We start from the raw sequence: 16,601 nt of genomic DNA on the forward strand, positions 1-16,601 counted from the left end.
AAGTATCATTGTAAATTTCAACGGTTCAATAAAAACACATTCAAGCAACTCCTTTCAAGTCAGAATGTTTTATTAAATTAAAATGTGCATTAATGAATAATTAATTCATTAGTGAATGAGTGTGGCAGCAGAATTCTTTAGAAGGAACAGGGATGTTATGTTGTTCAACAACATGTGATGATTCAATCGAAAGCTTTTCGATGCAGAGACCAACTCATCGGGGATAACCTATCCCTTAGAAGATTAAAGCCACACACACAGACAAATGAAGTAAATCAAAAGCCTACTTAACAGCCCAAGGAAAGAAATACTTTATTATGTGATTAATATTTAGTCACAGAACATCATAATTATAATCAATTACAGGCTACACATCACCAGGGTACTAACAGAATGATAAAATCTCTTTGATTTGATTTGATTTAATGCCATTAAACTACAAACAGAAGTGGAAACTTAAAGGAGCTACTAAAAACTATTTGAGACCATCATACTCTGTTACTACACATGTCTCCTTTCCTTTCTTTGCATTGAAAGAGTGTGAAGCAAATCCCTAGCAGGCATTGTACCTCCACCTAGTGTTCATATTTCAGATTAGCGCAGAGGACATGAAGAAGACGAGGAGAGGAATCCACTGTAAACTGTTGTTATGGGATTGAGCCTATGGGAGAATCTCAATTTCATTTACGTGATTCCTCGTGTCCTCTCTCCTCGGTCTCCTTTTCAAAACCCAATGAATGAGAAGGTTAGATATTCCGCCCCTCCTGACCTTCTAATCTAATATGTATTGAGATGAAAGCGAGGAGAGAGGACGTGATGAGTCAAGGAAATGGAATGAAGATTCTCCCTATGTCTTGGTTGTGGCCCGGCCCATCAGAGCCTTCTTGGTGTTCCTCTCAGGCCTCAGCAGAATGATGTAACACTTTGGGCCGAACAGCGCCACCAGGATGCCAAAGCTGGAAGCTAAGATGGCGAATATCTCCACAGCGTCTGCGTACTTCCCAGGAGAGCTGATGTAGGCAGGGACGAAGGATATCCACACGGCACAGAAGTTCAGCATGCTGAAGGTGATGAACTTGGCCTCGTTGAAGTTGTCTGGAAGATTTCTGGCCAGGAAAGCCAAGAGGAAGCTAAGGAACGCCAGAAGGCCGATGTAGCCTAACAACGCTCCGAACCCTGCTACCGACCCCACCACACACTCATATACAATCTTATCATTATGGTAGCGCGTGTTTTTGTGTGGAGTTGGAGAGGCTGAAACCAGCCAGGCTGTGCAGATAGCAGCCTGGAATGAGGTGAGAACCAGGACTGTTCCCCTCTGCTGACCAGCACCAAACCACTTCAGGCTGGCATTGCCCCCGGGCTTAGAGGTCCTAAACACAGCCAGCACTACCATTGTCTTCACCAGTATACAGGAGACACAGAGAACAAAGCTGATACCAAATGCTGCATGCCTCAGCTGACACGTCCACAGCCGGGGCCGGCCAATGAACAGCAGCGAGCACAGGAAGCAGAGTTTGAGTGACAGCAGAAGCAGGAAGCTCAGCTCAGAGTTGTTGGCCTTGACAACAGGCGTGTTCCTGTAGCGGGTGAAGATTCCGAGGACTACTGCACAGATGAGGGCTCCTAGCAACGAGGCTGTCATCAAGGAGATGCCCAGTGAGTCCTGGTAGGAGAGGAACTCAATCCTCTTAGGGATGCAGAGGTCACGCTCCGGGCTGGACCAGAAGTCCTCTGGACATCTCGAGCACTTGGCCGAGTCTGACAGAAATATAGACAAAGAAAATGTGGAAAACATTTTCTACAGCCCCAAACCACACTCAAATTCTTTAAATGATATTCATTTCACTGACCTGTGGTGTTGCTGACCTCTCCCTCAGCACAGGAGATGCAGTTGAAGCAGCAGACAGGCTCCCCCTTCTTCCTGGCTACACGGGTGCCTGGGGGACAGCTCTCACTGCACACTGATCGTGGGGGCTTTAAGGACGAAGATGAGGGGGAATTTAAGCTTTATTTAACCAGGCAAGTCAGTTAAAACAAATTCTTATTTACAATGATGGCCTTGGAGGGAGAATATCCGACTTTAGTACGCTCATATTTATACACCCATATTTATACACCCATGGTTAATGCTTCTTTGCCCTCCACTGGTATACATTTACACTGTTTCTGTTGCAGTAGTGAAATAACTACAGTTAAAGATGCAAGTTTACATACACTTAGGTTGGAGTCATTAAATCTAATTTTTCAACCACTCCACAAATTTCTTGTTAACAAACTATAGTTTTGGCAAGTCGGTTAGGACATCTACTTTGTGCATGATGCAAGTCATTTTTCCAACAATTGTTTACAGACAGATTATTTGTCTTATAATTCACAGTATCATAATTCCAATTGGTCAGAAGTTTACATTCACTAAGTTGACTGTGCCTTTAAACAGCTTGGAAAATTCCAGAAAATGACGTCATGGCTTTAGAAGCTTCTGATAGGCTAATTGACATAATTTGAGTCAATTGGAGGTGTACCTGTGGATGTATTTCAAGGTCTACCTTCAAACTCAGTGCCTCCTTGCTTGACATCATGGGAAAATCTAAAGAAATCAGCCAAGACCTCAGAAAAATAATTGTAGACCTCAACAACTCTGGTTCATCCTTGGGAGCAATTTCCAAACGCCTGAAGGTACCACCTTCATCTGAGCAAACAATAGTACGCAAGTATAAACACCATGGGACCATGCAGCCGTCATACCGCTCAGGAAGGAGACGCGCTCTGTTTCCCAGAGATGAATGTACTTTGGTGCGAAAAGTACAAATCAATCCCAGAACAACAGCAAAGGACCTTGTGAAGATGCTGGAGGAAACAGGTACAAAAGTATCTATATCCACAGTAAAATGAGTCCTATATCTACATAACCTGAAATGCTGCTCAGCAAGGAAGAAGCCACTGCTCCAAAACCGCCTATGGTTTGCAACTGCACATGGGGACAAATCGTACTTTTTGGAGAAATGGCCTCTGATCTGATGAAACAAAAATAGAATTGTTTGGCCATAATGACCATCGTTATGTATGGATGAAAAAGGGGGAGGCTTGCAAGCCGAAGAACATCATCCAAACATTGAAGCATGGATGTGGCAGCATTATGTTGTGGGGGTGGTGCACTTCACAAAATAGATGGCATCATGAGGCAGGAAAATTATGTGGATATATTGAAGCAACAGCTCAAGACATCAGTCAGGAAGTTAAATCTTGGTCGGAAATGGGTCTTCCAAATGGACAATGACCCCAAGCATACTTCCAAAGTTGTGGTAAAATGGCTTAAGGACAACAAAGTCAAGGTATTGGGGTGGCCATCACAAAGCCCTGACCTCAGTCCTATAGAAAATTTGCCGGCAGAACTAAAAAAGCATTTGCGAGCAAGGAGGCCTACAAACCTGACTCAGTTACACCAGCTCCGTCAGGAGGAATTGGCCAAAATGCACCCAACTTATTGTAGAAAGCTTGTGGGAGGCTACATGAAATGTTTGACCCAAGTTAAACAATTTGAAGGCAATGCTACCAAATACTAATTGAGTGTATGTAAACTTCTGACTCACTGTGAATGTGATGAAAGAAATAAAAGCTGAAATAAATAATTCTCTCTACTATTATTCTGACATTTCACATTCTTAAAATAATGTGGTGATCCTAACTGACCTAAGACAGGGAATTTTGACAATAATTAAATGTCAGGAATTGTGAAAAACTGAGTTTAAATGAATTTGTATTAAGGTGTATGTAAACTTCTGACTTCAACTGTATATAACTTTACAAATAACCTTTCTTGACTCAAAGTTCCAGAAAATTCTGTCCTCGTCCAGTGTGAGCTCTTGTCCTGCGGGGGCTGATTCGTCAATCACACCCACATTCTCCACCTGCACGCTCCCGTCCTGGAGCCACACCCAGTTCATGATGTCATAGATGGCCAAGGCGTCTCCTTTGTCATCGAAAGAAACGCGATCGCCAAACCCTGTGGTGAAGTTAACCCTCTCCAGGTAATGGACCACCTGGTCAGAGGAGGGGGATGGAGGGATGGAGGGAACAGAGGAAAGAGGAGGAGATTAGTAGACAAAAGACAGTATTAAGTCAGGGGACCTTGACTGAGAAAACAGTAAACAGAAGTAAACAGTTGGCAAAGTGTACGTCTGCATCTGTTTGTGTGTGTGTGTTTGTCCCACCTGCCAGGGCTCCAGTCTCTGTAGGCTGGCACAGCGGTGCCCACTGAACGGTCCCCGCCCTGGCACACACTGCAGTAGGTCATGCAGGGCATGGGCCAGGGCGTACACTGCCTTATACGCGTTATACTCCGGCCTGAGCTCAGACACGTCCCCATAGTTAGTCTCCACATCCCTCAGGTCCTCCTGACCTGTACATACATCACCACCAGCCTCCACCCAACCTGCTGGGGGCTCCAACCTGCACCCAAACACAGCCTCCCAGAACTGTCTCACCTTACCAGAACAGAGAAGGAAATGTTATAGAGGAAAACTCGTTTTTTTGTTCTGTATTGTAGTATTTATAGGCAAAGTAGCCTTTTAAATTTTTTAAACATAATGTATAAAGTAATTAAATAAATGGTTGGAGTTAAAAGACAACAAACTACTTCACCATGTTGTTTCCAGGGTTATTGGCAGGTTGGTCGTCGGGGCGTATGCTAAGCAGGTAGTCCTTGAGGCCGGGTATCTCTCCACGACGGATGGCGATACCCAGGGTACCCCCCAGGTAGGGCATGAGACGGGGGGTGTGAAACACAGTGGAGGAGGTCCAGGCTTCACTGGCGATCCACTGGAGACCCTTCACATTCTGCACCACCACCTTGTAAAACGGGTTTTATATTTTATAATCTTGGTTTTTAGAACACCACAATGGTAATATGCTGTAACACTTTCATACACTGTTGTTTGTGTTTGAGGAGTAACATCCTACAACTATTATGGCTGTTATTAGGGCTGTAGAATGTATTTGCTTTACTTTATTGAGGATAAAACATACTTACTATGACTGTGATATGTGATTGCCCCCCCTAGATATCTTAGGAGGGATGCACTAACTGTCTAGGTCCACCCATACATAAAATATATGCACACATCACTGACTGTAAGTCGCTTTGGATAAAAGCATCTGCAAAATGGTATTACTAATATTATTATTATGAAGTGTAAATCTCTCTGGATTAGAGCCTCTGATACTAAAATGTGAATGTATTGTAAGTGTTATTTTAGATGAAGTGTCAAGATAAAATCATCTCTGAACCTCGTCCACCAGAGGGAGCAGGTAGGCCTCGACGGAAAACACCACCACCACACGAGCAGAGGAGCTCTTGATCTCTCCCACAATCCTCTGTAGCTCTGTGGGGCAGTTGTCTTTGGGCAGGACCTGGGAATAGGCCACACAGCCCCCTGACTCGGCCAGGCTTGAGTGGAAGGACCGGGCAGCATGAAATCCGTAGTCATCATCACTGAACACCAGGCCCACCCAGGTCCAACCCAACCGATGTAGGATCTGGATCATGGCTCGCACCTGAGATCACATCAAAAGAGATTAGACATTACTGATGTTATGGAGAGTAAAAAGAGATCAACATAAACTGCATTCATTATTTTTTTTGCCTTTTATTTAACCTTATCTAAGCTTTTTTTTTTATTATTGAACCTTTTATTTAACTGTAATGTCGTTACACAGTATAAAGTTTATAGTGAGTACACATGGGAACTGACGGTTCACTGTGTAATCATGTCATTGTAGCCTTCTTAGAGACAGACCTGGAAGGAATCACTGGGGATGGTTCTGAAGAAGGATGGGTACTTGCTCCGGTCGCTCAGACAGGAACACGTGGCGTAGTGACTCACCTGAGGGAGTGAAATGTACAATGATAATTTTTTTATTCTTCAATAAATTAATGAAATAGAAAGGTTTCATGCCTGGACTCATTTAAGACCTAAACATGCTGTTTCTCACTCAAAGTGTAGTTTTGAAATACAAGAAGGACATTTCCAATAATGTTGTCATCTTTCTATTCTTTCTGATTTACCATGGGAACCCGGAACAGCCCTAGGACACTGGAGATGGCAATGGAGTGTGTGGACCCTGGGTCTCCCACAATCCCTAACACCGGGGGTGACCCAGAACAAGTCTCATCCAATAGGAATTCTTTCTCTGTCCCACTGGCCAATGACATGGCAGCACGGAGCGATACTCCCAGCTTCTGGCAGTTGTCATAAAGCTGGTATCCGAGCTTGATGTTTGGCAGAAGGTCAGGGTTTCTGTTGATCTCATCTACAGCAAACGCCATAGTCTGGGCCTGCTGGAAACCAAAACTGGTAAAACTGAAAAGGAACATTCAATCAATTTGTAAATGTTTTAAATCACTCTAGAGGTGTTGAACCCTGTGCACCTCTTAAGGGGTGTGTGTGAGAGAGTGTTGTCTTAAGGCGTTGAGAGGAGAAAACAAATTACTTTTATCAAGGATAGATAATAAAATAGCTTTATCTTAAAGGGAAATGTGCTTAGAAAACAGGAATAATGATTGAAAACAATGGAATACACACAATTAATAAACAGATATTTGGATACCGCAATGTACTATTCACCAATGTACTATTCACCAATGTAACAAGAACCCAGTAGGTCTCCGGGACCAGGGTTGGTTAACACTGATCAAAGTGAGGCTTCTTATTGCAGGGATGTCTATCTGTCCTTTATAGGAGAGGTGCAGACACACATCCAGTCCAGTCCAGTCCAGTCCAGTCCAGTAGATGAATACTCACCCCTCACAGTAGAGCTGCTGGGGTTCTGATGTGAAAGATAGCTCAGGGAACACAGTGAAGTAGTGGACCTCAAACAGACCTCCCAGAATCACATCACCCTTCTGGTACATCCCATTCAGACTGAACTGCTCCCGCAGACGACAGGATGAGGAAGAGGATGAGGCAGAGGAGTTGTTCAATAGAAGGCTCACAGATGAGGAGTTCAGAATCATGATTATAGATAGGTAAAGTTTAATATATTGCCTGACCCTCATAGCTGTACTCTGTCTCTCCCCCTCTCTCTCTTGCTTACTCTCTCTTCCTCTCTTTTATAGTGTCAGTGGAGGTTGACAAGGCGGGGAGAGGGGTGGCAGGGGGGATGCAGGGGGAGGGAATTGGGGGGAGGAGTGGCAGGGGGAGGGTTGTTACAGGGAGGGGAGGCGGGGGGAGGGGGTCAGAGTTGCAGGTTGGAGATGAGAGGAGGGAGTGTCAGAGAAATGTGAACTGTTGCCACACAAAAAGGGCAACCAGGGAAGAACAAACACCATTCTAAATACAACCCAGATTCATGTTTATTAGGACATCGTTACAACACCGTTGTCACGGCTGTCTGAAGGATCGGACCAAAATGCAGCGTGTTCGTAGTTCCACATATTTTATTTATTGTGAAATGTTGCAAAAACACCAAATACTTGAATATACAAAAACAACAAACCGTGGCGCAGAGAGGAAAACACACTACTCAAACAACAAACAACAATGAGAAAAACCCCTACTTAAATATGATCTCTAATCAGAGGCAATGAGGATCAGCTGCCTCCAGTTAGAGATCAACCCCAAACAATCCCAATATAGAAATAGAAAAACTAGAACTTAAACATAGAAATAGAAAACATAGAACAACCCAAAACACCCCCTGTCATGCCCTGCCCTACTCTACTATAGAAAATGACATCTTACTAGGGACAGGATGTGACAGTACCCCCCCCCCCCAAAAGGTGCATACTCCGAATGCAAACAAACAAAAAACAACAACAAAACAACCGCAAAACACAAAGGGAGGGTAGGGTGGGTGACTATTGTCTATGGCGGCTCTGGTTCCGGGCGTAGTGCCCCCACCGCCCTCTGATCCCCCGCTTCTGTATGTCCGGAGGAACCAGACTATGGATCATCGCCGGAGGCTTCGGACCGCCAACCGCCGCTGAAGACTCTGGGCTAAAGGCCGCTGCTGAAGACACTGGGCTGCAGACCGCCGTTGAAAACTCTGGTCTGCAGACCGCCGCTGGAGGCTCCGGGCTGAGGAGCGTCGCTGGAGGCTCCGGGCTGAGGAGCGTCGCTGGAGGCTCCGGGCTGAGGAGCGTCGCTGGAGGCTCCTGACTGAGGAGCGTCGCTGGAGGCTCCGGGCTGAGGAGCGTCGCTGGAGGCTCCGGGCTGAGGAGCATCGCTGCAGGCTCCTGACTGAGGAGCGTCGCTGGAGGCTCCGGTCTGAGTAGCGTCGCTGGAGGCTCCGGTCTGAGGAGCGTCGCTGGAGGCTCCTGACTGAGGAGCGTCGCTGGAGGCTCCTGTCTGAGGAGCGTCGCTGGAGGCTCCTGTCTGAGTAGCGTCGCTGGAGGCTCCTGACTGAGGAGCGTCGCTGGAGGCTCCGGTCTGAGTAGCGTCGCTGGAGGCTCCGGTCTGAGGAGCGTCGCTGGAGGCTCCTGACTGAGGAGCGTCGCTGGAGGCTCCTGTCTGAGGAGCGTCGCTGGAGGCTCCTGTCTGAGTAGCGTCGCTGGAGGCTCCTGACTGAGGAGCGTCGCTGGAGGCTCCTGACTGAGGAGCGTGGCTGGAGGCTCCGGTCTGAGGAGCGTCGCTGGAGGCTCCGGTCTGAGGAGCGTCGCTGGAGGCTCCTGACTGAGGAGCGTCGCTGGAGGCTCCGGTCTGAGGAGCGTCACTGGAGGCTCCGGTCTGAGGAGCGTCGCTGGAGGCTCCGGGCTGAGGAGCGTTGCTGGAGGCTCCAGACTAGGGACGTGCACTGGAGATCCGATGCGTGGGTCTGGCATAGGTGGCGCCAGACTGGTAACACGCACCTCTGGTCGAGTGCAGGGAGCAGGAACAGGACACCCCGGACTGGGCAGGCACCCTGGAGGCCTGATGCATGGAGCTGGCATAGGAGGCGCCAGACTAGTAACACGCACCTCAGGGCGAGTGCGGGGAGCAGGCACAGGCCATACTGGTCTATGGCTGCGCACTGGAGGAATAGTGCGAGGAGCAGGAATCGGTCTCACCAGACTGGGGAGAAGCACTAAGGGCCGAGTGCTCACAGCAGGCACTAGCTGTACCGGGTTATGGATGCGCACTGGAGGGAGAGTGCGAGGAGCAGGAATTGGTCTCACCGGACTGGGGAGACGCACTAAGGGCCGAGTGCTCACAGCAGGCACTGGCTGTTCCAGGTTATGGATGCGCACTGCAGACTTGGCGCGTGGTACTGGCTTGGGTGGCTCCAGACTGGTAACACGCACCTCAGGACTTGTGCAGGGGGTAGGAACAGGACACTCCAGACTGGGTATGTGCACTGGAGGTCTGATGCGTGGAACTGGCTTAGGTGGTGCCAGACTGGTAACACGCACCTCAAGATGAGTGCAGGGAGCAGGAACTGGACGTACCGGGCTATGTAGGTGAACTGGGGACCTGGCATGCTGAGCAGGCCTACTCCTTCTGGGTTCAATGACCATCTTCGCCCTACACCGGCGAGGAGCTTGCACCGACCGCACCGGGCTGTGAGTGCGTATGGGCAATATAGTGCGCACCACACCGTAACTCATCGCTCGCTCCTCCACACGCCCGCTCTGCCGTGCTCTTTCTGCCAGTACTTCCCTTCGGAATCTCACATCGAGCTCTGCGCTTGACTCCTGTACTGACTTCTGTCTGCTCCACGGCTCTCTCCGATAGGCACGGGAAGTTCGATCAGGGCTCACCCCTGATGTTGACAAACTCCCCTTATGCCCCCCCCAAACAATGTATGGGGGTGCCTCTCCACCTTGATTATAGGTGGATATAGCGCTTCGTAGTAACGTCGCTCCCTCTTGGCTTCCTCTAGTTCCTCCTTCAGGCGACGATACTCCCCAGCCTGGCTCCAGGGTCCTTCCCCGTCCAAAATGTCCTCCCAAGTCCATTTCTCCTGCTGCTCCATTCCACGCTGCTTGGTCCTTTGGTGGTGGGTTATTCTGTCACGGCTGTCTGAAGGATCGGCCCAAAATGCAGCGGGTTCGTAGTTCGACATCTTTTATTTATTGTGAAACGTTTGCAAAACACCAAATACTTGAAAATACAAAAACAACAAACCATGACGCAGAGAGGAAAACACACTACTCAAAAGACAATAACCCACAAACAACAATGAGAAAAAACCCTACTTAAATATGATCTCTAATCAGAGGCAATGAGGATCAGCTGCCTCCAATTAGAGATCAACCCCAAACAATCCCAACATAGAAATAGACAAACTAGAACTTAAACATAGAAATAGAAAACATAGAACAACCCAAAACACCCCCTGTCACGCCCTGCCCTACTCTACTATAGAAACATAATATTGACATAATATTGACATTTGAAATGTCTCTGTTCCTTTGAAACTTTTGTGAGTTTGTCTGATTTTTTATTTAACTTTTGTTTATTTCACTTGCTTTGGCAATGTGATCATATGATTCCCATGCCAATTAAACCCTTTGAATTTAATTGAAAGAACTATTACACACCTCCAAGTTATTCCTCCATGTGCCCTGTAGGTGAGCTGTTTTTCTCCCTCTCCCGCTTCCTCTCCCTCTCTCTGCCTCTTCCTCTCTCTATCTCTATCTCTATATCTCTCTCTCTCTCCCTTCCCCTCTCCCTTTCCCTCTCCCTCTCTCACTCTCCCTCCCTCTCTCTCTCTCTCCCTCTCCCCCCTTCTCTCCCTCCTTCACAGATGTACCAGTTTATTGCTTGGTGCATATTAGGGGGTCTTTAGCTCCAGGCTAATAATGAGGTTGTGATGAATCAAGAGACACACACACACAAATCAAAATAAAATCTAATTTGATTGCTTGCGTACACATATTTTGCAAAATGTTATTGTGAGTGTAATGAAATGCTTATGTTCCAACAGTGCAGCAACAGATAACAATGCAAAACAATACACGCAACAACAACAAGGAATTAAGAAGTGGTCAAAGGCACGACAGAGATGGTCGCCTCGCTTCGTGTTCTTAGGAAACTATGCAGTATTTAGTTTTTTAATGTATTATTTCTTACATTATTACCCCAGGAAATCTTAAGTCTTGTTACATACAGCCAGGAGGAACTATTGCATATAAGAGAAACATCATCTTACCAACATTATGACCAGAAATATGACTTTCCCGAAGCGGATCCTCTGTTTGGTCCACCACCCAGGACAATGTATCGGATCCCAGCAGGCGACCCAAAACAACGGCACCGCAGAAGGGGCAGACGGAGCATTCTTCTGGTCAGGCTCCATAGACGGGCACATCGCCCACCGCTCCCAAGTGAACTACTCGCCAATGTCCAGTCTCTTGACTTCCAGAGAGACATCAGAGATTGTAACATTCTTTGTTTCATGGTAACATGGCTCACTCGGGATACGTTATCAGAGTCGGTACAGCCACCTAGTTTCTTCACACATTGCGCCGACAGAAACAAACATCTCTCTGGTTTGAAGAAGGGCGGGGGTGTATGCCTTATGATTAACGAGTCGTGGTGTGATCATAACAACACACAGGAACTCAAGTCCTTTTGTTCACCTGACCTAGAATTCCTTACAATCAAATGCCGACCGCATTATCTACCAAGAGAATTCTCTTCGATTATAATAACAGTCGTGTACTTACCCCCCCCATGCAGACACCTCGGCAGCCCTGAAAGAACTTCATTGGACTCTGTAAACTGGAAGCCACATATCCTGAGGCTGCATTTATTGTAGCTGGGGATTTTAACAAGGCTAATCTGAAAACAAGGCTCCCTAAATTTTATAAGCATATCGAATGTGCGACCCGGGCTGGCAAATTTCTGGATCATTGCTACTCTAACTTCCACGACGCATACAAAGCCCTCCCTCGCCCTCCTTTCGGCAAATCTGACAACGACTACATTTTGTTGCTCCCAGCCTATAGACAGAATCTAAAACAGGAAACGCACGTGCTCAGGTCTGTTCAATGCCTGGTCCGACCAATCTGATTCCACGCTTCAAGATTGCTTCGATCACGTGGACTGGGATATGTTCCGGATAGCGTCGAACACCAACATTGATGTATACGCTGATTCAGTGAGCGAGTTTATTAGCAAGTGCATCGGTGATGTTGTACCCACGGCGATTATTAAAACCTTACCCAACCAGAAACCGTGGATTGATTGCAGCATTCGCGCAAAACTGAAAGCACGAACCACTGCTTTTGGTCAATTGGTCAATTGATATTTGTTCAAGTACTTAACTATAGAGAACATACAAAAATGCTATGGTAATATATATTTTTTAGTTTACACACTCCCATAATTGTCACACATGATGGATCATTTGCTTATACACTAACTTTCACACATCTAGATGGCCGGGCGGGGTGGGTGTGGAGCCAGAGACAGCAGTGGGGTCAAACTGTAGAACCCAGTTCCTACATTTGAACATGAAAATAGATTTTTATCAAACAAAATGATGCTACATTTTATCTCTGGGACCCTCATGATGACAAATCAGAGCAAGATTACTGAATGTAAGTACATTATTTACCTTCAGTGGTGAATGTATCAAAACAGTTGCTATGATAAAAGTTTTTTGTTGTTGTGCACTCTCCTCAAACAATAGCATGGTATTTTGTCACTGTAATAGCTACTGTAAATTGGACATTACAGTTAACAAGTATGTAACAAGAATTTAAGCCTTCTGCCCATCAGATATGTCTATGTGCCGGAAAGTTGGCTGTTGTATACAACGTCATTCTAGTTACATTAGCAACAACAGTCCCGGTTTAGGGACACCCATCCTTTAGAGGTTAAAGAAGAATGGTTTGGAGGGTCATTTTGTGGAGGTGTGTGCATGTTGTGTGGTGTGTGTGTGTGTGTGTGTGTGTGTGTGTGTGTGTGTGTGTGTGTGTGTGTGTGTGTGTGTGTGTGTGTGTGTGTGTGTGTGTGTGTGTGTGTGTGTGTGTGTGTGTGTGTGTGTGTGTGTGTGTGTGTGCTGTTGGCCTGCCTCCATATCCCTTTAGTGTGTCAATGAAAGCTGTTTGATCTGGTCTGTATTAGGTATTTCCCAGTGATGCTGTTCCCTGTGGGGTATAAATTGTGATGTTCTTCCATGTGGGTGTAAACTGTGATGCTGTGGGGTGTAAGCTGTGATGCCCTTCCTTGTGGGTTGTAAACTGTGACGCTGTGGGGTGTACCTGTGATGCTGTGGGATGTAAGCTGTGATGCTGTGGGGTGTAAAATTGTGTTGCTATGGGGTGTAAACGGTGACACTGTTAGGTGTAAACTGTGACTTTGATGGACACTCCCATTTACTTCCCATGCTGTTGTCGCTGTGCGTTTGTTTCTGTGCATGTGTCCTCTTTCCCCATTCTAGCCTAAGCCTCTTTCCCCATTCTACCCTATGCCTCTTCCCCATTCTACCCTATGCCTCTTTCCCCATTCTACCCTATGCCTCTTTCCCCATTCTACCCTATGCCTCTTCCCCATTCTACCCTATGCCTCTTTCCCCATTCTACCCTATGCCTCTTTCCCCATTCTACCCTATGCCTCTTCCCCATTCTACCCTATGCCTCTTCCCCATTCTACCCTATGCCTCTTTCCCCATTCTAGCCTAAGCCTCTTTCCCCATCCTACCCTAAGCCTCTTTCCCCATCCTACCCTAAGCCTCTTTCCCCATTCTACTCTATACCTCTTTCCCCATTCTACTATATGCCTCTTACCCCATTCTAATCTATGCCTCTTCCTCCATTCTACATCTTCTTCCTCCTTCATACTTTTTCTGTGCTTTCTTCTTGCTGTAGGGGAGGGAGGAAGAGGAAGACGAGCCCGAGCAGCGACCTTAATTTGAAAGTTCACTTTTTCCGGGCGTTGCTACGACGTCCCCGAATGAGCTATCGGACAGAAACTTTAGGGTCCGTCTCTATGGGCAAAGGCAGTTTCAATGCACCTATTCTTGTGACTCTGGGACTTTTCTAAATGTCGTAATTTTCGCGTTGATCAAAATTAATTGAAGTCATTGCAAATGTACGAGGCTGTTTATCGGCCTGAGAACCTTCTAGAGCCACATACCTCACCGTGCACTATCGAATTAAGATCTAGAACATGTATATAAAGTTTCAGAGCTCTAGGTCTGACGGTTCTTTGATAGTTCGAACGCAGGTAACTATTGCAGGCTCTGTGTATCTGTAAGCCTCACACTGTGTCACTCCGCATTGACTGTGTGTGTGTGTGTGTGTGTGTGTGTGTGTGTGTGTGTGTGTGTGTGTGTGTGTGTGTGTGTGTGTGTGTGTGTGTGTGTGTGTGTGTGTGTGTGTGTGTGTGTGTGTGTGTGTGTGTGTGTGTGTGTGTGTGTTTGAGTTCAGAAAATCACAGGAAATCACAGAAATCACGTAGAGCTCCAAAACCCGCCTTAACGGATTCGTCTGAACATGCTGCAGCTTGATCCTTATGTAGGAAATGTAGGAGTCTGCTGTTTACGATACCCAGTGGATAAGTGGGGAAGATGGGCGACACCTGGTTGGGGGGGTGGAGACAAGCACAAGGAAACAGATCAGGGCATGACACTCTGGGTCTTCCTTTCCTGTGGCAGTTCTCATGAGATCCAGTTTCATCATAACGCTGGATGGTTTTTGCGACTGAACTTGAAGAAACTTCCAAAGTTCTTGAAATTTTCAGAATTGACTAACCTTCATGTCTGAAAGTAATGATGGACTGTCATTTCTCTTTGCTGAGTTTAACTGTTCTTGCCATAACATGGACTTGGTGTTTTACCAATTAGGGCTTTCTTCTGTATACCACCCCTTCCTTGTCACAACACAACTGATTGGCTCAAATGCATTAAGAATGAAAGAAATTCCCCTAATTAACGTTTAATAAGGCTACACCTGTTAATTGAAATGCATTCCAGGTGACTACCTCATGAAGCTGTTTGAGAGAATGCCAAGAGTGTGCAAAGCTGTCATCAAGGGAAAGGGTGGCTACTTTGAAGAATCTCAAATATAAAATATATTTTGATTTGTTTAACACTTTTTTGGTTACTACATGATTCCATATGTGTTATTTCTTAGTTTTGATGTCTTCACTATTATTCCACAATGTTGATCACAGTACAAATAAAGAAAAACCCTTGAATGAGTAGATGTGTCCAAACTTTTGACTGGTACTATATATGATTTTGCTGTTTGTTCTTTGTTATAGAGCTAAACAGATTGGAGAAAGGGTCTATCCATACATCTCCATTTTGGAAAGATAACTCATCTTATTGTTTGTTTAGAGTTTTTTCCAATTTTCCTAGAAGTGGTTAGATTCTATGGATTCTTCAATTACATTGAGCTGATTTCTGAGGTGCCTTTCCTTCTTTTTTTGCTGTGTATTTCTGTATTGTTTTAGTGATTCACCATAGTGAAGGCATAAGCTCTGATTTTCTGGGTCTCTATGTTTTAAGTTGGATAGGTATCTCCATTTCTTTCTTTAGGTTTTTGCGTTCTTCATCAAACCATTTGTCATTGTTGTTCATTTTCTTAGGTTGGCTGGTTTTTAGATTTTGATAGGGATACTGAGAGGTCAAATATGTTGTTTAGGTTTTCTATTGCTAAGTTTATACTTTCACTGTTACAGTGCATCATTTTGTCCGGGAAATTGTATAGAAGGAATTGAATTTGTTGTTGCCTAATTGTTTTTTTGGTAGGTTTCCACACTACTTTCCTTCCATCTATAGCATTTCTTAATAATTCCTATAATTCAGTTTCTTGGGCTTTGATGCCTCAGGATTGAGCATAGCTCTGTTCACGTAGAGTGTGATTTTGCTGTGATCTTATAGGGATGTCAGTGGACTGACTGACAGAACGCTCTAAGAGACTCTGGGTTGAGCTCAGTGATAAAGTTGTCTACAGTACTACTGCCAAGAGATGAGCTATAGGAGTCCTACCTACCAAAGGAGTCCTCTTGAAGCCTACCTTTGACTATGTACATACCCAGTGTCCTACAGAGCTGCAGGACTTTATGTTGGTTATGTTGTCGTAGTTGTGTCTAGGGGGGCATATGGGTGAGGGAATACTGTCACCTCCAGGTAGATGTTTGTCCCCTTGTGTTCTGAGGTTGTCAGGTTCTTGTCTAGTTCTGTCATTTAGGTCACCACAGACTAGTACATGTCCGTGGGCCTGGAAATTGTTAATCTCCCCCTCTAGGATGGAGAAGCTGTCATCGTTAAGTATGGCGATTCTAATGCAGGGAAATAGGTAGCACAAATGAGGAGTTTTTTCTCCAAAGACATAATTTCAGTATTTATTTCTAGACAGATGTAAAATGTTCCAGTTTTGACAAATTTAACAGAGTGGGTTAGGTCGGGTCTATACCAAATCAGCCTACCCCTGAGTCTCTTCCACATTTCACACTTGGAACCTAGAGGGCAACCAGTGGGTCTGTCTCCTTCATACCATGTTTCTTGTAGGATGACAATGTCTGTATTTCCAATTTTATTAACGAAGTCTGGGTTCCTTCTCTTTAGGCCGAAGGCAGATGACCTCAGACCTTGTACATTCCAGGATGAGACAGTACAAGCTTTGTGTTCCATAGTGTCTAGTGTTGTTTTTGTGTGGTTTAGGCCTG

At 45.8% G+C, this 16,601-nt stretch overlaps 1 protein-coding gene across 1 annotated transcript; it reads right to left on the reverse strand.

Annotated features, from left to right (window-relative positions):
• Positions 1 to 847: 847 nt before the first annotated feature.
• LOC115163760 (extracellular calcium-sensing receptor-like) lies at positions 848 to 7,015 on the reverse strand. Its single transcript, XM_029715924.1, has 9 exons — positions 6,804 to 7,015; positions 6,068 to 6,362; positions 5,799 to 5,885; positions 5,290 to 5,556; positions 4,645 to 4,851; positions 4,215 to 4,493; positions 3,816 to 4,043; positions 1,854 to 1,977; positions 848 to 1,761 (listed from the first exon to the last, which is right to left on the reverse strand). Exons 1-9 carry the CDS (start codon positions 7,013 to 7,015, stop codon positions 848 to 850), a joined length of 2,613 nt encoding a protein of 870 aa, XP_029571784.1.
• Between the last annotated feature and the right edge of the window lie 9,586 nt (positions 7,016 to 16,601).

The sequence above is a fragment of the Salmo trutta genome, chromosome 26 (assembly GCF_901001165.1).
Source record: "Salmo trutta chromosome 26, fSalTru1.1, whole genome shotgun sequence".
In the NCBI taxonomy this organism is placed as follows: Eukaryota; Metazoa; Chordata; class Actinopteri; order Salmoniformes; family Salmonidae; genus Salmo; species Salmo trutta.

Bases quoted from the DNA above. Each gene is read 5' to 3' on its own strand.
- LOC115163760 (XM_029715924.1), bottom strand. From the start codon at position 7,015: ATGATTCTGAACTCCTCATCTGTGAGCCTTCTATTGAACAACTCCTCT. The intron at 4,852-5,289 runs GTTCAGAGATGA...CCGTTTTACAAG, and splicing joins TGCTCCCTCTGGTGGACGAG to GTGGTGGTGCAGAATGTGAA. The intron at 4,494-4,644 runs GTGAAGTAGTTT...CTTCTCTGTTCT, and splicing joins ATAACCCTGGAAACAACATG to GGTAAGGTGAGACAGTTCTG.